We start from the raw sequence: 15,834 nt of genomic DNA, 5'->3' as shown, positions 1-15,834 counted from the left end.
GTATGCACCATATGTGTTTATGATTTTCCATTGGGCAAATATTTGAGAAGAGAAGGTATGATCAAATTATAACAAAAAAGCAGTTTGTTTCCTTTAACTGAAACAATGGTTATCATGGAAGCTTTAATTAGGGCAGTGGAACATTTGTTTCTAAAATAGTTGTAGCATCAATTGGATCCTCCAGGCAAGTTTTATTTAATGATGGTATGTGCCTAAATTATATCCTGCACAGTGTCAAAGAAAAAAAAAAAAAAACTCTGAAAAAAATACCCTTTTAAACTATAGATCAAGATACTTAGAATATTCAAGCCAGAATTGTGGTTCAGTGGTAGAGTGCTTGCCTAGCATGTGTGAGGCACTGGGTTCTTAGAGCCACACAAAAATAAGAATAAGCAGGGCGTGGTGGCACACACCTGTAATCCCAGTGGCTTGGGAAGTTGAGATTCAAAGCCAGCCTCAGCAAAAGCGAGGTGCTAACCAACTCAGTGACCTGTCTCTAAATAAAATACAAAATAGGGCTAGGGGTGTGACTCAATGATTCAGTGCCCCTAAGTTCAATCCCCAGTATCCCCCCCAAAAAGGTTCATCATCAACAACAACAACTATACACACACACACACACAGATACTCAGTATAATTTTAAAATATATATATATATATTTATTTTTTAGTTTTAGATGGATACAGTATCTTTATTTTATATTTATGTGGTGCTGAGGATCGAACCCAGTGCCTCATGTATGCTAGGTGAGCACTCTACCCGAGCCACAACCCCAGCCCCTAGATGGACACATATCTTTATTTTATATTTATGTGGTGACGATCAAACCCAGTACCTCATGCACACTAGGTGAGCACTCTACCACTGAGCCACATCCCCTGCCCCACTCAGTATAACTTTTTTAAGTGAATCCGAACCACAAGAAATCTTGAATTGGGGCTGGGGATGTGGCTCAAGCGGTAGCCCGCTCGCCTGGCATGCGTGCGGCCCGGGTTTGATCCTCAGCACCACATACAAAACAAAGATGTTGTGTCCGCAGATAACTAAAAAATAAACATTAAAATTCTCAAAAAAAAAAAAAAGAAATCTTGAATCTTCAAGAAGTAAAAACACTAACACCACTGTTCAGAAAATGATAAATAAAAATGAAATAAAACTATCTTTTAAAAATTATTAGAACAGCAATATTAAAACAATGCAAATATACAAGCTTATTAAATCACTGGATCACATTCTTTAAATTGAATTATAACAGTACAGTATGTACAAAAAGTTCACTGTATGTGGTAATGGTTAACAAGGTATTAGAGTCAACAAAATAAATCTGAGAGGTAAAAACACTCCTAGTAACCAAAGATATTATAGAATACCAATTCAGGAAGTTATTCAGCAGCTTATAAAGAAATAGGAAGTTGTTGACCAACTACTTGAAAAACTATTTCCTGTAGGAAAACTATAAGGACAGCTGAAGAAGGCAGTAACTGAGTTGTAAAGAGAATTAATTCTTTTAAAATAAATCTCAAGGTACTATGTTGAAGAAATTAGTTTCAAACAGGAAGTTCAGTAGAAAAAGTATTATATGTAGTATATAATGACTAGTCTTTTTCACATATATCATAATCTTCTCAGAGCTTGAAAATGTTATGGTTGATAACTGTCCTAGTACCATATTTCCATTATATCACTTGCCAAGACAAGGGTCAAGTCTTCTCCAGAAGGTCTCACTGACCCAGGGAGGGCTTTAAAAATACTAATGATGGCTGTAATTCTTCAGTATACTGCCTTCAAAATAGAGTGTTGGCCAAATGACTTAAAAATACATTTATCTACAGTCAAAGTTAATAATTAGTGTTTCCAAAGTCAACATTTCTAAGTGTTCTCTCAAATTACATCACCTTGCATGTTTGGGCCATTTACCTGTCGAGCATCAATCTCAATAAATGCTATACTTTGTAACTTAAAAGCTCCATCAAATATTTAAAATAATGTATAGTAAGATAAAATGTTCACTGTTCAAATATAAGCATACAACAAGTTTAAAACTTTAGTCTACCTCCAGCTGCTAACAATAATCTTCAGACACAAAATACATAAGAAACATTGCAAAAAGAACTTTTTTTTTTTTTTTTTTTGGTTGGTAGTACTGGGGACTGAATCTGGGGCCTTACACATGCAAAGCAAGTAAGTGCTCTCCAGAATTGCATCCCTAGCCCCTTTTTCTATTTTATTTTGAGGGACAGGGTCTCATTAAATTGCCCAGGTTGCCTCAAACTTTCAATCCTTCTGCCTCAGCCTCCGGGGTAGCTGGTATTACAGGCATTCGCCATATACCCAGTATGAAATTCTGATCTAAGACATTAAAACTAAGACAAAAATGAATTTGAAGTTTAGGTTATCATCTTTTATTCAGGGAGGATATTAATTCCATTTAGCTGTTTAGTATACACAAAAATAACAATTTGAGAAGGTAAGCTAATCTTTTTTTTTTTTTTTTTAGAGAGAGAGAGAGAGAGAATTTTTTTTTTAATATTTATTCTTTAGTTCTCGGCGGACACAACATCCCTGTTGGTATGTGGTGCTGAGGATCGAACCCAGGCCACACGCATGCCAGGCGAGTGCGCTACCACTTGAGCCACATCCCCAGCCCGGTAAGCTAATCTTAACATTTCTTCAAACTGCATATTTTCATAGGGCAGATAACTTTGAAAACTATGAATTTTTTTTCTTTTTTATGGTGCTGGGGATTGAACCCAGGGCCTTGTGTATGTGAGGCAAGCACTCTACCAACTGAGCTATATCCCCAGCCCCCAAAATATGAAATTTTATAAGCCCACAATCTGTCTTCCACATACAATGCTTAGAGGCCCTCTTTATATACAATCCCAAAAGGTATCAACTAATTCATCTCACCTGCTTTTACTGATCAAGATCTACTTCTCAGGGAAAAGCATTCTATTTCTGAAAAGTGATACAAGAAAGTTTTACAGAATCAAACCTTCTCATATTATAATAAGCCTAATCTTATTTTCACATGAGTCTCTCAAAAATATGGAAAGAACATTTTGTCTAACCTCTCCACTTGCCAGTTTTTTCTTTCTGGAGGAAGCTTTCCCCAATCTTGCAACCATTCCTCAAAGAGCATAACTCTTGACTTTGGCCTGGTTTACCTTCTTTAAGGCCGTCTGGGAAGGGATGAAATGAGATGAGGAAGGAAAATGTGTACACCCTTAATTATTTCATCTACATATTAATATCTTTAAGAGAAACATTTCTTTTCAAAGGAAGACCTATTGGAAAATTTTAAAAACAAATATCTAGAGTCTATTTCAGCTAAAAAAAAAAAAAAAAGACCATTCAAAATAATGAAAATATAGGCAGATGTCGCCTACAATTATGGTAAGATAAAAAAGACAAAGAATGTAAATGTTGCTCTTTAAACCTTATACTTTCAGCCACAGCATCAAAGAAAGAAAGAAGGCAAACAGGCTATTAGGCTGTTTAAAAATCTCCCCAGGTCAACATGTGACCCAGCAGGGAGAGGTTCAAAAAGTACAGCTTTTTCTTTTTCTTCCTAACAACCTGGTTTGTTTCCACTGTCTCTCCTTCAAGACACATCCCTCTCAGCTAGCAGCTCTTTCAATCATTTACTTTGGATGTCTGCTTGAGAACAAATGATCTTGCTCATGCAGATGAGTTTGCCAGACTTGTGTGTACTTTCCAGTCTCAGGCCCTTTATTTTTCTGGTTGAAACCTAACCGTTTGAAATAGATACCAGGATACCAGAAAACAAATTTTTAAAAAGAAGAAAAAGTTGCAGGAAAAGAAATTAAAAAATTGGTAGAAACTTTTCAAAATCAAACCTTTTCCTCTGCTGCTATTAAAAAGCCTGTCATAAAACTCCGTATTTTACGATGCAAAGTAGCAACCTACCACAAAAGAGTCAATATAAAACACATTTTAAGACACACATTAAAAGAATATCATTAACTGCATTATTTGATCTAATAAATATATCTTACATTTGCTGGGAGTAGACTATCAAGATAAATCTGAATCAAAACATGAATTTTCACTTTATTATCTCAATCTCATTATTTAAAAAGAATTTTTAAAGAGTAATTTCAGCCTCAAAACAACTAGTTTTAGACAATATTATGTGTACACTAGATCCAAACAAACCAGACAAAATTAAAGTTTTACCAATAATTTCAAAATTAGAGAGGATGAAATACTACTTGTCTTTTCAGCCTAATGTAATTTTGCCATTTCATTAAAGACAGAAAGACTGATAAAAACAAATAGGTGGCCTTGTTTCCCCAGGAGAGGTTCTGTTTTGATGACCTTGAAAGAAGCTAGCCACTGAGTGTATATCAAACCTAAAAATTTATATTCCTCTTCACATTTTGGGGAAAAACTGGTAAATCACATCAAACTACAGCTAAAATGTTTGTCATAAGATAGTTGAAAACACTGTACAAATAGACTCCTCCAAAAGTCCTACTTATAATTCTTCTCTAACAATAACATATTTTATAAAAATATAGCTTGGGGTACAGCTAAGTAGTACGTGTGTTTGACATTTGCAAGGCTCTAGGTTCAATCCCCAGAACCAAAGAATAAAAATAGAACAATTATATAAATAATACCATACACATTTCATGACTATGACAGTCTTTTAACTCTCAGAATTATTTTCTGCTAGACTAATTAACACGTTTGGCAAAAACTCAAAATGAGACTATCCAAACTGCCAAAAGAGACTGTAAAAAGGCTCTGAAACAAGAATCAAGCAAGCATTCAATAATATTAACCATGCTAAAGAAGGTATACAGGATTTGGTATTTCATACCAAATTAGAAAGAAAACATTATAGAAGACATTGAGCTTGACATAAATATTAAGTAAAATATTAAAAATAATATTCGGTATCTTGACTCTTTAGTATGTTTTCTAATACATGCTTTTATTATTATTATTTTCACTTACTTTAAGAAGTATCTCTGACCAGAAGATGTCTTGGCCATCTCCCAGCCTGCTGGCAGAGGTACATCATCAGGTATCTCAAAAGAAGACTGCCGAAGATGTTGAGCTGTAGGTGTAGCTGCTGGGCCAGAGACTACTCCAGTGGGGGTCAGTGTCCCAGGAGAAACTGCTCCTAGCTGCAGGGAAGCTGGAGAGGAATGAGCTCGAACGTGCTGTGGAGTCAGGGCTCCTGCAGTGCCTGCATCAGTACTGGCCTATTAGGAATATTAAAATGAAAATTTAAACAAAAAAAAATTTAGAAAAAAAATTTCAAATTTCCTAGATAGAATTTTATTGCAACCAAATATCTAAATAGCAAAGGTAAATTTCAACATTTAATATCTAACACTAAGAAACACAGGTGTTCAAATAAATACTATAAAATTATGTAACTTTAAACCAGCTGTGGTGGTCCACGCCTGTAGGTCTAGCTACTACTAAAGGCAGAAATGAGATGATCGATCACTTAAGCCCAGGAATTAGCCTGGGCAATACAGTTGAGACCTTCTCTTAAAACACTTAAATGATGCAATTTTAATATGCTCTATAAACATAATTTTATGGATGAGCAGTTCATCTAAATGAATTTTTACCTGCTACAAACAAAACATGGCTTCTACATCTTTTAGAGACAACTAGTACAGAATGAAAGATTCCTAGATAGTAAATACTAAATTTTAATACCTAATTTCTAAAAGGACAAGGCAAAGACTGGAGGTGTAGCTCAGTGCTCAGCAGAGCACTGCTTTTCCAAGTTCTAAAATATTCCAGGTATAAGCACAACCCAAAGAACTACTAAGTATTCTTTCAATAGGCTTTAAAGTTACTGTTTCTTCCTAGGTCTAGAAAAAAACAAATCACTGTGAACAAGTTCATACTTTTCACTATGAGCAAATGCTGATTTATTGATGAACAAATAGTCATCAAACATTATATGAGTTCAGAAGATTCAGAACTGTCCAAAAATGAATGGAATAAAAAAAAACCCTCTTTGTACCTAGCAGATCTAAGAATGTACATGCATATTTACAACTATGCAACAGCAGGAAAATTCTGCACTCAAAATCCCAAAGATGTGAATTCCAAGTCCAAGTGGGATAATGTGACACTGAACAAATATCATAACCTCTGTGAATCTGTTTTCTCTTTTGTAAAATAGTCTTTTTCTGTAATAGGAAAATGAAGATATGAGAATTTATAGTTCCTAATTTGTGGACAATATTTGCAACCCAGATTCATAGCATATATTGTATATTTTTAAAATTTCTTTATTAGAATTAGGGCTTGGTCATCAAAACTTAGGATTTCCGAGATTCATATAGGCAAGGAAAAGAAAACCGGAAGGAATCAGCACGCATTTACACCTTAAGGCAAAGTCATATATATTTCCGACTTTCCCATCAAAAATTTTTTTGGGGGGTTGGGGGTACCAGAGATTGAACTCAGGGGCACTCAACCACTGAGCCACATCCCCAGCCCTATTTTGTGTTTTCTTTACAGACAAGGTTTCACTAACTTGCTTGGTGAGGTAGGCTTTGAACTAGCAATCTTCCTGCCTCAGCCTCAGAAGCCGCTGGGATTACAGGTATTCGCCACCGTGCCCAGCCAGATTAAATTTTAATGAGGAAATCATTAGCAGAAATAATTTTTCAGATGCACAACACTTGAGTTTTTTAAAAAATTAAACAAACTACAGGGAATTATGAATAACATGTATCTGCAAATTTCTGCATATAAATTCTTGTGACACCGTGTACTGTAAGTGCAAGTACACTTTTCATGTTTCAGTTGCATTTCTTTTTTGGGTTACAGACGCCACAAAACGAGTAGTGAAATCTCCTGTGTATATTTTCAACGGCTATTATGTAACTAACAACTTCACTGCGTTGTCTATAGTGTGCATGCCAATATACATTTACACATAATGAGTCCAGAAACCCTATTCCAGGGGTATGGAAAAAAAAAGCCTCCATCTAACAAATTGTTTAGGCAAGCAACTAAATAATTTTTCCTTCCTTCTCCTTAACCCAAGTTTTTGTCATCAGGTTTAGTGAGCTTTTCTCTATTCCAAAAATCCCTTGGTCTGCAACAGAAAATACAACAGGCCTGCAAAAAGGAGGGGAATAGGAGTGGGGGCGGTACCTCTTCTTTCCACTCACGTTACAGCCCGAGTGGGCTACTTTGCAGTACTTGGAAAACCAATTAACTCTTGGGCAAAGTTCCTTGCTAGTTTAGCCTGAAGCGAGTTCTTAAAAAACGAAAGAAAGAAGGAAAATCCTACACTGAATAAGTCTACTAGGGCCTATCGGAATTTTAATCGTTTCATTTCAATGTTGAATCAAGTTGGCAAAATAATCGAACGATGTGTGTGTAGAAAAGCAGCCATGTTCATATCCTCAATAGGAATTAAAAAGCAATGGCGATCCTAGAATTAGTCATCGCTTCCCAAACATTAAGTTTTAATCACAGTTGAACTAGGCAGGACTCGGACTATGAGTCAACCTGCAGTGTATTATCAAAGGCTTGTGTTAAAACCTCCGTATTGTAAAGCGCAACTCAGTTCCTGCGCAACGTACAGATGTGGCTAATTTAAAAAGCATTTCGGCAGACTGTAAATAATAGTCTACAATTAGGAAAACTAACACGTGAACTTACTAAGTTTGATAAGGGCGAGCCTGCCCGAGTTCCAACGCATAAGGGAAATGCAGGGATTTAAAAGAGGGAAAAAAAAAAAAAAAAAAAAAAAAAACTCCAAAAACAACTTCCAGGAAAGTCTGGGCAGGGGAAGCCCGAATCCTGTATTTTGAAAGCGCCTGGGCCGCGAGGGAAATAAATGCTTTCGGGAGCTGGAGGCGGAGGGGAGGGAGAGAAGGAGCAAGAAACTAAATGGACCGGTTCAACCCCCACCCCTAATCAACACTGGAAAACAAGAGAACAATTATTTGACTCCCCAGGAGACTGAAGTGGACCGAGAGGCCCCGAAGGAAAAGGGGGCCCAGGGCTCAACTTCACAAACTCCGCCGCCGCTGGCAACTCACCCACACACAAATGCCAGAGGTCCCCCTCCCCCCTCCCCGGCCCGGCCCCGGCGGGAGAGAAGGTGCGGAGCGCGCGGAGGCGCGCGCATTGTGCAAGCCCACCGCGGCCGGGGCCCGACTCTCCCCACCCCCTTCCTTCCTCCCCCACATCCCCCTCCACTCCCGCCAACCTCCCGGGAACCCCGGGAAGAAAGAAAGGAAGAAGGGGGAAAGCACGCCCCCCCCGGGGGGGGGGAGCTGCAACCACAGAAACTCCAAAGGGAAAAACAAATCTCGGCTTGGGACTCTGGGAGGAGTAGCCGGCAACCGTGGCTGGGAGCCTCCAGTTTCTCCACTTCACCACGAGACACCCCCCCATCCCCCGCTGGAGCTCCGGAACCCCCTCCCCAGGCCCGAGCTTGAGGCCGCGGCTCCCGAGCGCCCCCCCCCCACAGCCTGGGGCCCGCCCGCCCGGGAAGGAGGGAGAAGGGCGACGAGGTTACCTGTCGGGAGTGAGATTTGGGCTCCGGCGGCTTGAAGAAGGAGTCAGGCAGTTTCCGGAGCCTCATGGGCACGGTCTGGGGCACGTTGGCCGTCTTGGGGTTCATGACGGCGTTGAAAAGTGCCTCCAGGTCGGTCTCCGAGTCCCCCCGGACGTGTACGATCTGGTGCCCTGCTGGGGGGGCCTGCGGCGCAGCCTGGGACGCCGGGGGTGCCGGCTGCCCAGGCCCGGACGTCGGGCCCTGCCCCTGGGGGGGCTGTGCGGGCGGCTGCCCTTGGCCCTGGGGGGCCTGCTGGGGCTGCGGCTGCTGCCCGGGATCCATGGCTTCGGCCTCCCGCGATGCGCACCCCCTGGCCAGGCGGCGAGGGCTCCGCCCGGACGCCCCGGCTCGACGGGCCGAGACGCGAGAATCGGTGAGGGCGGCGCTGGGCGGCGGGAGCGGCGCTATCCTCGCTCTCAGGGCCGGGGGGCTGCGCCGCGGCCCCGCATCCCCCGCCCCGGCGCCTCCGCCCCCGCCCTGCGCCCCGGCTCCACTGGTCTGGCGGCTGCGCCTCGGGAGGGGCTGCGAGAAACTCGGACCTGCGGCGCCTGAGAACTTTTTCCCTTCAACTCCCTTGACTGAAGCCGGACAGCCAGTTGCCTTTCCCCTCCCCCTTTCTCTTTTATTTCCTTTTCTTGTTCCTTCCTTCCTCCCTTTCTTTTTCCCGGCGGCGGCTGCGCCCGACTGAGACAGAAACTCGCCTCAGACGCCAAAACTAAAGTTGAGAGAACCGCCCGCCCGAGCGGCTGGCGGGCTCCGCCTCCTCCCGGCTCTTCCTTCCTCTGCGCGCCCGCCCGCGCCGAATCTGCTGCCGGCCTCGGAGGAAAACTTTCCCTGCAAGTTACTACATTCCTCCAGACTCCCGGCCTCCCACTCCTCTCCCGGCCTCACGTGATCAGTTCGTCCTCCATCCAGTCTTCCCCCAGCGCTTCACCGAGCAGGGACCTGTGTAAGGCTCCTTGAGAAACTTTTTTGAGTTCGGACCCCCCAGATCTCTGCAGACGGCTCGGCCGCCTTTGGCCGCAGGAAGTCCTCCCACCCTGCCTGGCCCCTTCCCGACCGGCGGTCAGGACAGACTCTGAGCGCGCATGAACAAATGAACTGACCCAGGCCGAAAGAAATCGGGAGAGAACGTGGACAGGCACTTAACTCGCACCCGGCGGAGTGGCTGTCCGGGCTTAAAGCCGCAAAGAGGTTCCAGTTAAAAATAGATACCATTAACAGGCACCGATCTTTAATAAAAGTCCATTTAAAAACATTAATTTTGTAATTTTTTCACTTTAATTTGGAAAAAAAACTTGAAAGGAATAAATGATTGCTGTAATTAAAACTTTGGGACTAGGTCTATACCCAATGTATTTTACTAAAAAAAAAAAATTAAGTTGAAAATCTCTTCAGCTTTTTTAAGCAGTGAAATTTGCAACGTAGTCACTGGAAATCTCAACACACAAACATCTAAAATCAGTGCTTAACTTCAGGAACAAACATTCCTCTGTACTTATCTTTCATCCTGGAGGCGCTGGGAGCCTACCTCTTAGTTGAATTTCTAATGTGAAATAAGAAGAAGAAGAAATGGGTGAGGAGGTCACCGTGTTTTAAATGCGAGGTGTCCATTTGGAATCTCAAAAACAATGGAATTTTATTTTATTTTTTTAAGTTATACACTCCTTTTTGGAAAGAAACTTTACGGAGATAAAACTTACCGTACAGTTGGTCTATTTAAACAATTCAGTAGTTTTTTTTTTTTTTAAGTATATTCACAGAATTGGGCATTTTTAAAAGTGCATTCACAGGATTGTGCAATATCACTCTAATTTTAAATCTAACCCTTTCTAAAGAAACCTGGCTGCTGCTTTTAATGATTTTGTCTGCAATGCTAGTGAAACAGAGGTATAAATAGGATTATGCAAGGAAAGGGCCCCTGAGCAAAAAGATAATCTTCTTCCAGCCAGGACATGCCCAAGAGAATTCTGAGAAGAAATCCATATCACTTGGTGTAGTAGAGCTGGGTGAACAGGCTTCAGACACGCAAGATTATGAACTGTTCTGGAACTCTAGTTTCCCCTCTGAAGAAAGGAATTGGTATAAATGACCCCCATGATTGCTTCTTGGTTTCATTCCTACCAGCCCCCAAATGTCAAGTGTATTTAACCACAAATTTGCAGATTCTGGAGCTAGAGTTCTGAGCTTGTTTTCCAGTTCTAGCATTTACTAGTTGTAAGACACTGGACAAGTTACTTATTTCCTGTTCTTTAATAAGGGCGTCAGGGGTAACAACACCTACCTCATACATTGTTGAGGCATTAAATGAGTCAATGGATATAAAGTTGCTTAGCCCAGTTTTTGACATATGGTGAGTTCTGAGTAAATGTCAGCTATCATCATTGTCCCTTGTTTACAGGTTACTTCACAAGTAATGACACAGCTCCTCCTTTGCAGCCCTTTCTAATGCAGTCTCAGGAACCCTGTATGCACTCCCTTCCAGTGATCAATTCAAACAAAACCTTTGCTGGAAAAGTATACATTAAACACTTCAACTAAAAGAAAACTTCAATAATTAAAATGATGAGGTTGTAATGGAAGCTGTCCCTTAACTAGAGCATTTACTACTATGAACACTATAATTAAAGGGCTTAAGATACAGCAAGAGTTTGCTTTGTTCAATATTGTTTCATCTGACATTAAATTAAGAACTAAATTACTTTGATAAGTGGATTGAAAGCATTTGGGAGTGATTTTTATCTTCTATAAGTGCCTCTGTATCATCAACCAAGATTTTGTAACTTACTGTTCCTTGTCTATAAAATTTCAGTCACATACAAGGGATAAAGACAATATTATGTGATTCTTTGTCCTCTTTCTTTCTCCCCTCTCCCCATTTGGGGTAATTATCCGTTTAAGGCACCTTGAAATGGAGAGGCATCTTGTTCATAAAAAAGATACACCTTTATCCTGGATCATTATCTAAATCTATGGAGATTATTATCTCAAAACATTATTCTTAGAAAATTCCTCAACCTCTCAACTACAGTGGACCCTCATATTTACTTCACTTTAGCTACCTGCTTCTAAATCTAGTCCCTGTCATCATCCAGAACTACTCCAGTTGTTAAATCAGACTGTTAAAACATTCTCTTAATAGCCATTGAATTCTGTTGTTTTATTACTCAACCTCATTTATTATTAACTTCTCTCTTTCCCTTTTGCACAATTTATCATTCCCTCCTCTTTTCATTCTGCTGTGGTTTGAATGTTTGTGTCCCCAAAAATTCAAGTTTCAATTTAACCTATTAAGTCCCAAGTTTTCAATTATGTGAATATGTAAATGAAATTGACACAGGTGCTTTAAAATAGATTGGAAATTGTAATCTAATCAATAGATAAATCTAAAAATTTTAAATAGGTTGGAAGTTGTAATCTAATCATTATATATAAATCTAAAAATTTATATATAATGTTATATTACCTAATATAAGTACTATATATGCTTATTATATATTACATATTATATAATCATATACTATATGCCATACTTATGTTTTTATAGGTGTTTCACATCTGAGACAATAGGACAAAACAAGTTAATTTCTAATGCATTAGTATTGAGAAATGGCGCCTTTTGGTGGTGATTAGGTCATGAAAGCTCTTCCCTCATGAACGTGATTAAGGCCTTTATAAAAGAGGTCTATTATATCTCTTGTCACTTTTTGCAGCACCTGCAAAATCATATTCTTGTTTCTAGTGTGATTTGGCTCCATCAAACTTCTATTCTGATGTCAGCACGATCTTTCCAACATGCAAGTTTGTTCATGGTTTGGTACCATTTAGAACAAATTTGGGTTAACCCCCACAGTATGGCATGGAGGCCTCTAACCATCCTAGTCCTTGCTTTTCTCCTCAGTCTTTTACCACACATCTGTTTGTTTTGTTTTCCAGGCATACTGAGTCACTTGTGTTTCCTTGAACAAGCTGTTTTCCCTCTGCAGATGTAATTACAGCTGTTTGTGTCTCTCTTATCTGCTTTTCACTTGGTTTCCCTTGGTACTCAAACTTCAAGACTTAACTTATAATAGGAAGCCCTCCTTGGTAGTCCCCTTTTCAGAGATTGCCGCCTCACAGTAGTCAACAGGCTTCCTCTCTGGGCTCTAACAGAATCTGGCCATTGCCTCTGTCATGGAATCTACTACCAGTTTTTTTAAGTATTTATATATGTGACTGGTTCCTCAACATTCCTCTGAGTGCTTCTGCAACAGTGTCTCCCATTTCTTTGTCCCCATGACAGCAATGCTTACCCAATAGTATGGGCTCAATAAATGTGGAAAAGTAGGAGAAGGGAAATTAAGGAGAAATCCCAGAGCCCAGAAGTGAAGGGAGGTATGAGTTTGAATCTCAACTTCTTGCTACTATGATTCTATTTTTGAGAATTCAATCTCCACAACCTAGACAGATGTTTCTCTACCAGACACCTGAAAACTTTACAACATTTTCTAAACACTAATGAATTTTGCCTAAATTTAAAAAAAAAAAAAGTTTTTCAGTTCTGGGGATTGAATTGAGGGTCTCATGCATGCTAGGCAAAGCGCTCTACCACTGAGCTATACTCCCAGTCCTCAAATATTTTTGATAGAATAAAAGTAACAGTTAATATTGTGCCAGACACTTTGCTAAGTGCTTTAAATGGAATATCTCATTTATTTCACACAAGTCTTAAAAATTAAAAATCAAAATTTAAATCAAGCTGTTATACATGAAGAAATTGAGGTACAGAGGTTAAATATTTGCCCCCAAATTGTACTGCTGAAATGAGTTTGAACCTACATTTCTGATTCCAGAGCTCAAACACTCCATCTGTAGCATGTTTAATTTCATGCATTGTGAAAAGTTTATCAATAAATTTATGTATATAGAAAGATAAGGGAGTATAGGAAATCTGTAATTTAAGGAGTAGAGTTTTATTTATTTATTTTGATCAATAGTGTTGGTTTAGGTTATATAATCTTAAACATTAAGGACAAAGCTGAGTTGATCTCTGGGAAGTCAGAATGAATGAGTGAGGAGACAAAAATCTTTCTTCCAAATAAGGCATTGCTTAGAAAAAAATTACTGGTTAATATAAGTTTGGGGAGTTTTCATATTGCAACTGATATAAATGACCTCAGTTAGTGAGGATCAACTTAAGAATTCATAGGAAGAAAAGGAAAAACAGTCCTAGCAACTGTAGCTGTGTCTCATAGAGCTCTGTGTATTGCTCAGGACTCAGTGTAGCCCTTATTACATTGGAGGTGGTTTATAATCCCTCCAAATCCATCCCTCCCTATTTGTGAGTTCCCCTATCATGGTGAGCCACAACCAGGATTCTGTCTTCCTTTCTGCAAAGACTTTCCTCTCTTCCTTGTGATTTGTTTATTTATGGCTTCCAAAGCTCATCATGCTTATTCTCTTCTGTTTCTGGTCTTCCTACTATTTGCTAACTACATATCTGGCATTGGGTGAATGAAAAACTAAGGTGAAACACTTGTAAAAGCACTTCTAGGGTGCTGATTTTTGTGCTGGGCATTGGTAGTAATTGTTATAATGATTCCTATTTCACAGGATAATAATGAGGATTGAATAAGAAGTTTGAATGAGTTTTTATTATTGTATCATGCAGATTAAGGATACTAAAGATATAATTGATTTAGAAAAATTGCATGAAGAGAAACTATAAGGAACAACTTGCTAAAGAAATTTCCACTTCACCTAATAAGATTTAATTATTGAACTCAGGGACATTATTTCAGAATCCTCTACTTCTATATTTATAGTTTTATTTATTTATTTATTGGTGGTACCAGGAATTAAAACCAAGGGAGCTTAACCATTAAGTGCTGAGGCAGGCCTCTAACTTGCGATCTTCCTGCCTCAGCCTTCCAGTTGCTGGAAGGATAGTCCTGTACCACCACACATGGCTTAGAAGAAATTAGTGTGTGTCTGTAAATTAATGTAGCCCTGAAGTTATTCTTTCATTCTAACTCATGTTCTAAATTCTCAAATATAAAATGTTTATTATTACAGCTTTCCTTGTTATGCATGTTACACTCTAGATACTAATCAATAATTATGAAAGATTTCTACTTGAAAGGGATACCCCTACAAAGAGTTAGAAACAACTGTGAACAATAAATGCATATCATAATGACTAGGAGTCTTGCTGATTTTGAACACTGTTTTCCATCTTTATGTAAACAGTCCCTGACACAAGATGGTTCAACTTAGAATTTTTTACTTTATGATAATGTAAAAGGGATACGTATTCAATAGAAACCATACTTCAAATTTTGATTTTTCATCTTTTGTCTAATGATATGTGGTATGATACTCTAGAGATGCTTGGCAGCATCAGTGAGCTATGGCTACCAGGCAGCCACAAACTCACTAGAAGAAACATACTCCACAGTGCACTGTGATGCTAAATTATGTTGTTCAGCAGATTAGATATTTTCAACATAGTTTGGCTTAACTTTCAAAATTTGATGGATTTATTGGGATATAACCCCATCATAAGTTGAGGAACACCTGTAGTTATAAGTGGAAGGGAATCATAAATCTACCTAATAAACTACCTGCTTTTTAAAAAGGAAAAAAAAAAATCCTCCTACAGCTGGGTGTGGTGGCGCATGCCTGTAATCTCAGTGGCTTGGGAGACTGAGGCAGGAGGATTGTGAGTTCAGAGCCAGCCTCAGCAGTGTAGCAAGGCTTTAGGAAACTAGGTGAGACCCCATCTCTAAATAAAATACAAAAAAAGGGCTGGAGATGTGCCTCAGTAATTTAGTGCTCCTGAGCTCAATCCCTGAACCAAAAAAAAAAAAAAAAAAACTCCTTATAAAGTACAGATAGTAGGTAGAGCTGGAAAAGGGATTAAGCACAGAGATGTTTGAAGATAGACTGACCACAAAGCTACTGGGAGTATGTGTTAATTAAGGGAATATAATGCTAAGTGAAGTTAGTCAATCCCAAAATATCAAATGCCAATTGTTTTCTATGATATAAAGAGGCTGATTCATAGTGGGGTTGGGAGGGGAGCATGGGAAGATTAGATGAACTCTAAAAGGAGGGGGCATGGGGTAGAAAATATGGTGGAATGAGATGGACATCATTAATCTAAGTACATTGTACGAAGACATGAATGGTGTGTATAAAACCAGATATATGAAAAATTGTGTTCTATATGTATGATTTGTAATGCATTTTGCTATCATATATAACAAATTAG

At 39.3% G+C, this 15,834-nt stretch overlaps 1 protein-coding gene across 8 annotated transcripts in view; it reads right to left on the bottom strand.

Annotated features, from left to right (window-relative positions):
- The window catches only part of Yap1 (Yes1 associated transcriptional regulator), a 107,849-nt gene extending 98,030 nt beyond the window's left edge, over positions 1 to 9,819 (bottom strand). For 5 of the 8 annotated variants that reach the window (XM_026392451.2, XM_026392455.2, XM_026392453.2 and 2 more), the window contains exons 1-2: positions 8,544 to 9,819; positions 4,988 to 5,238 (exon numbers count right to left, since the gene is read on the bottom strand). In XM_026392451.2, the coding sequence (XP_026248236.2) occupies positions 4,988 to 5,238; positions 8,544 to 8,864 (572 nt within the window). In that variant the 5' untranslated portion in view covers positions 8,865 to 9,819. The remainder of the gene's footprint in view (positions 1 to 4,987; positions 5,239 to 8,543) is intronic. The other 3 variants (XM_026392457.2, XM_026392456.2, XM_026392458.2) reach the window with 2 other exon arrangements.
- Between the last annotated feature and the right edge of the window lie 6,015 nt (positions 9,820 to 15,834).

The sequence above is a fragment of the Urocitellus parryii genome, chromosome 4 (genome assembly GCF_045843805.1).
Source record: "Urocitellus parryii isolate mUroPar1 chromosome 4, mUroPar1.hap1, whole genome shotgun sequence".
Classification (NCBI taxonomy): domain Eukaryota; kingdom Metazoa; phylum Chordata; class Mammalia; order Rodentia; family Sciuridae; genus Urocitellus; species Urocitellus parryii.
Note: the sequence above shows the minus strand (reverse complement) of the source record. Positions and strands in the feature narration are given on the sequence as shown.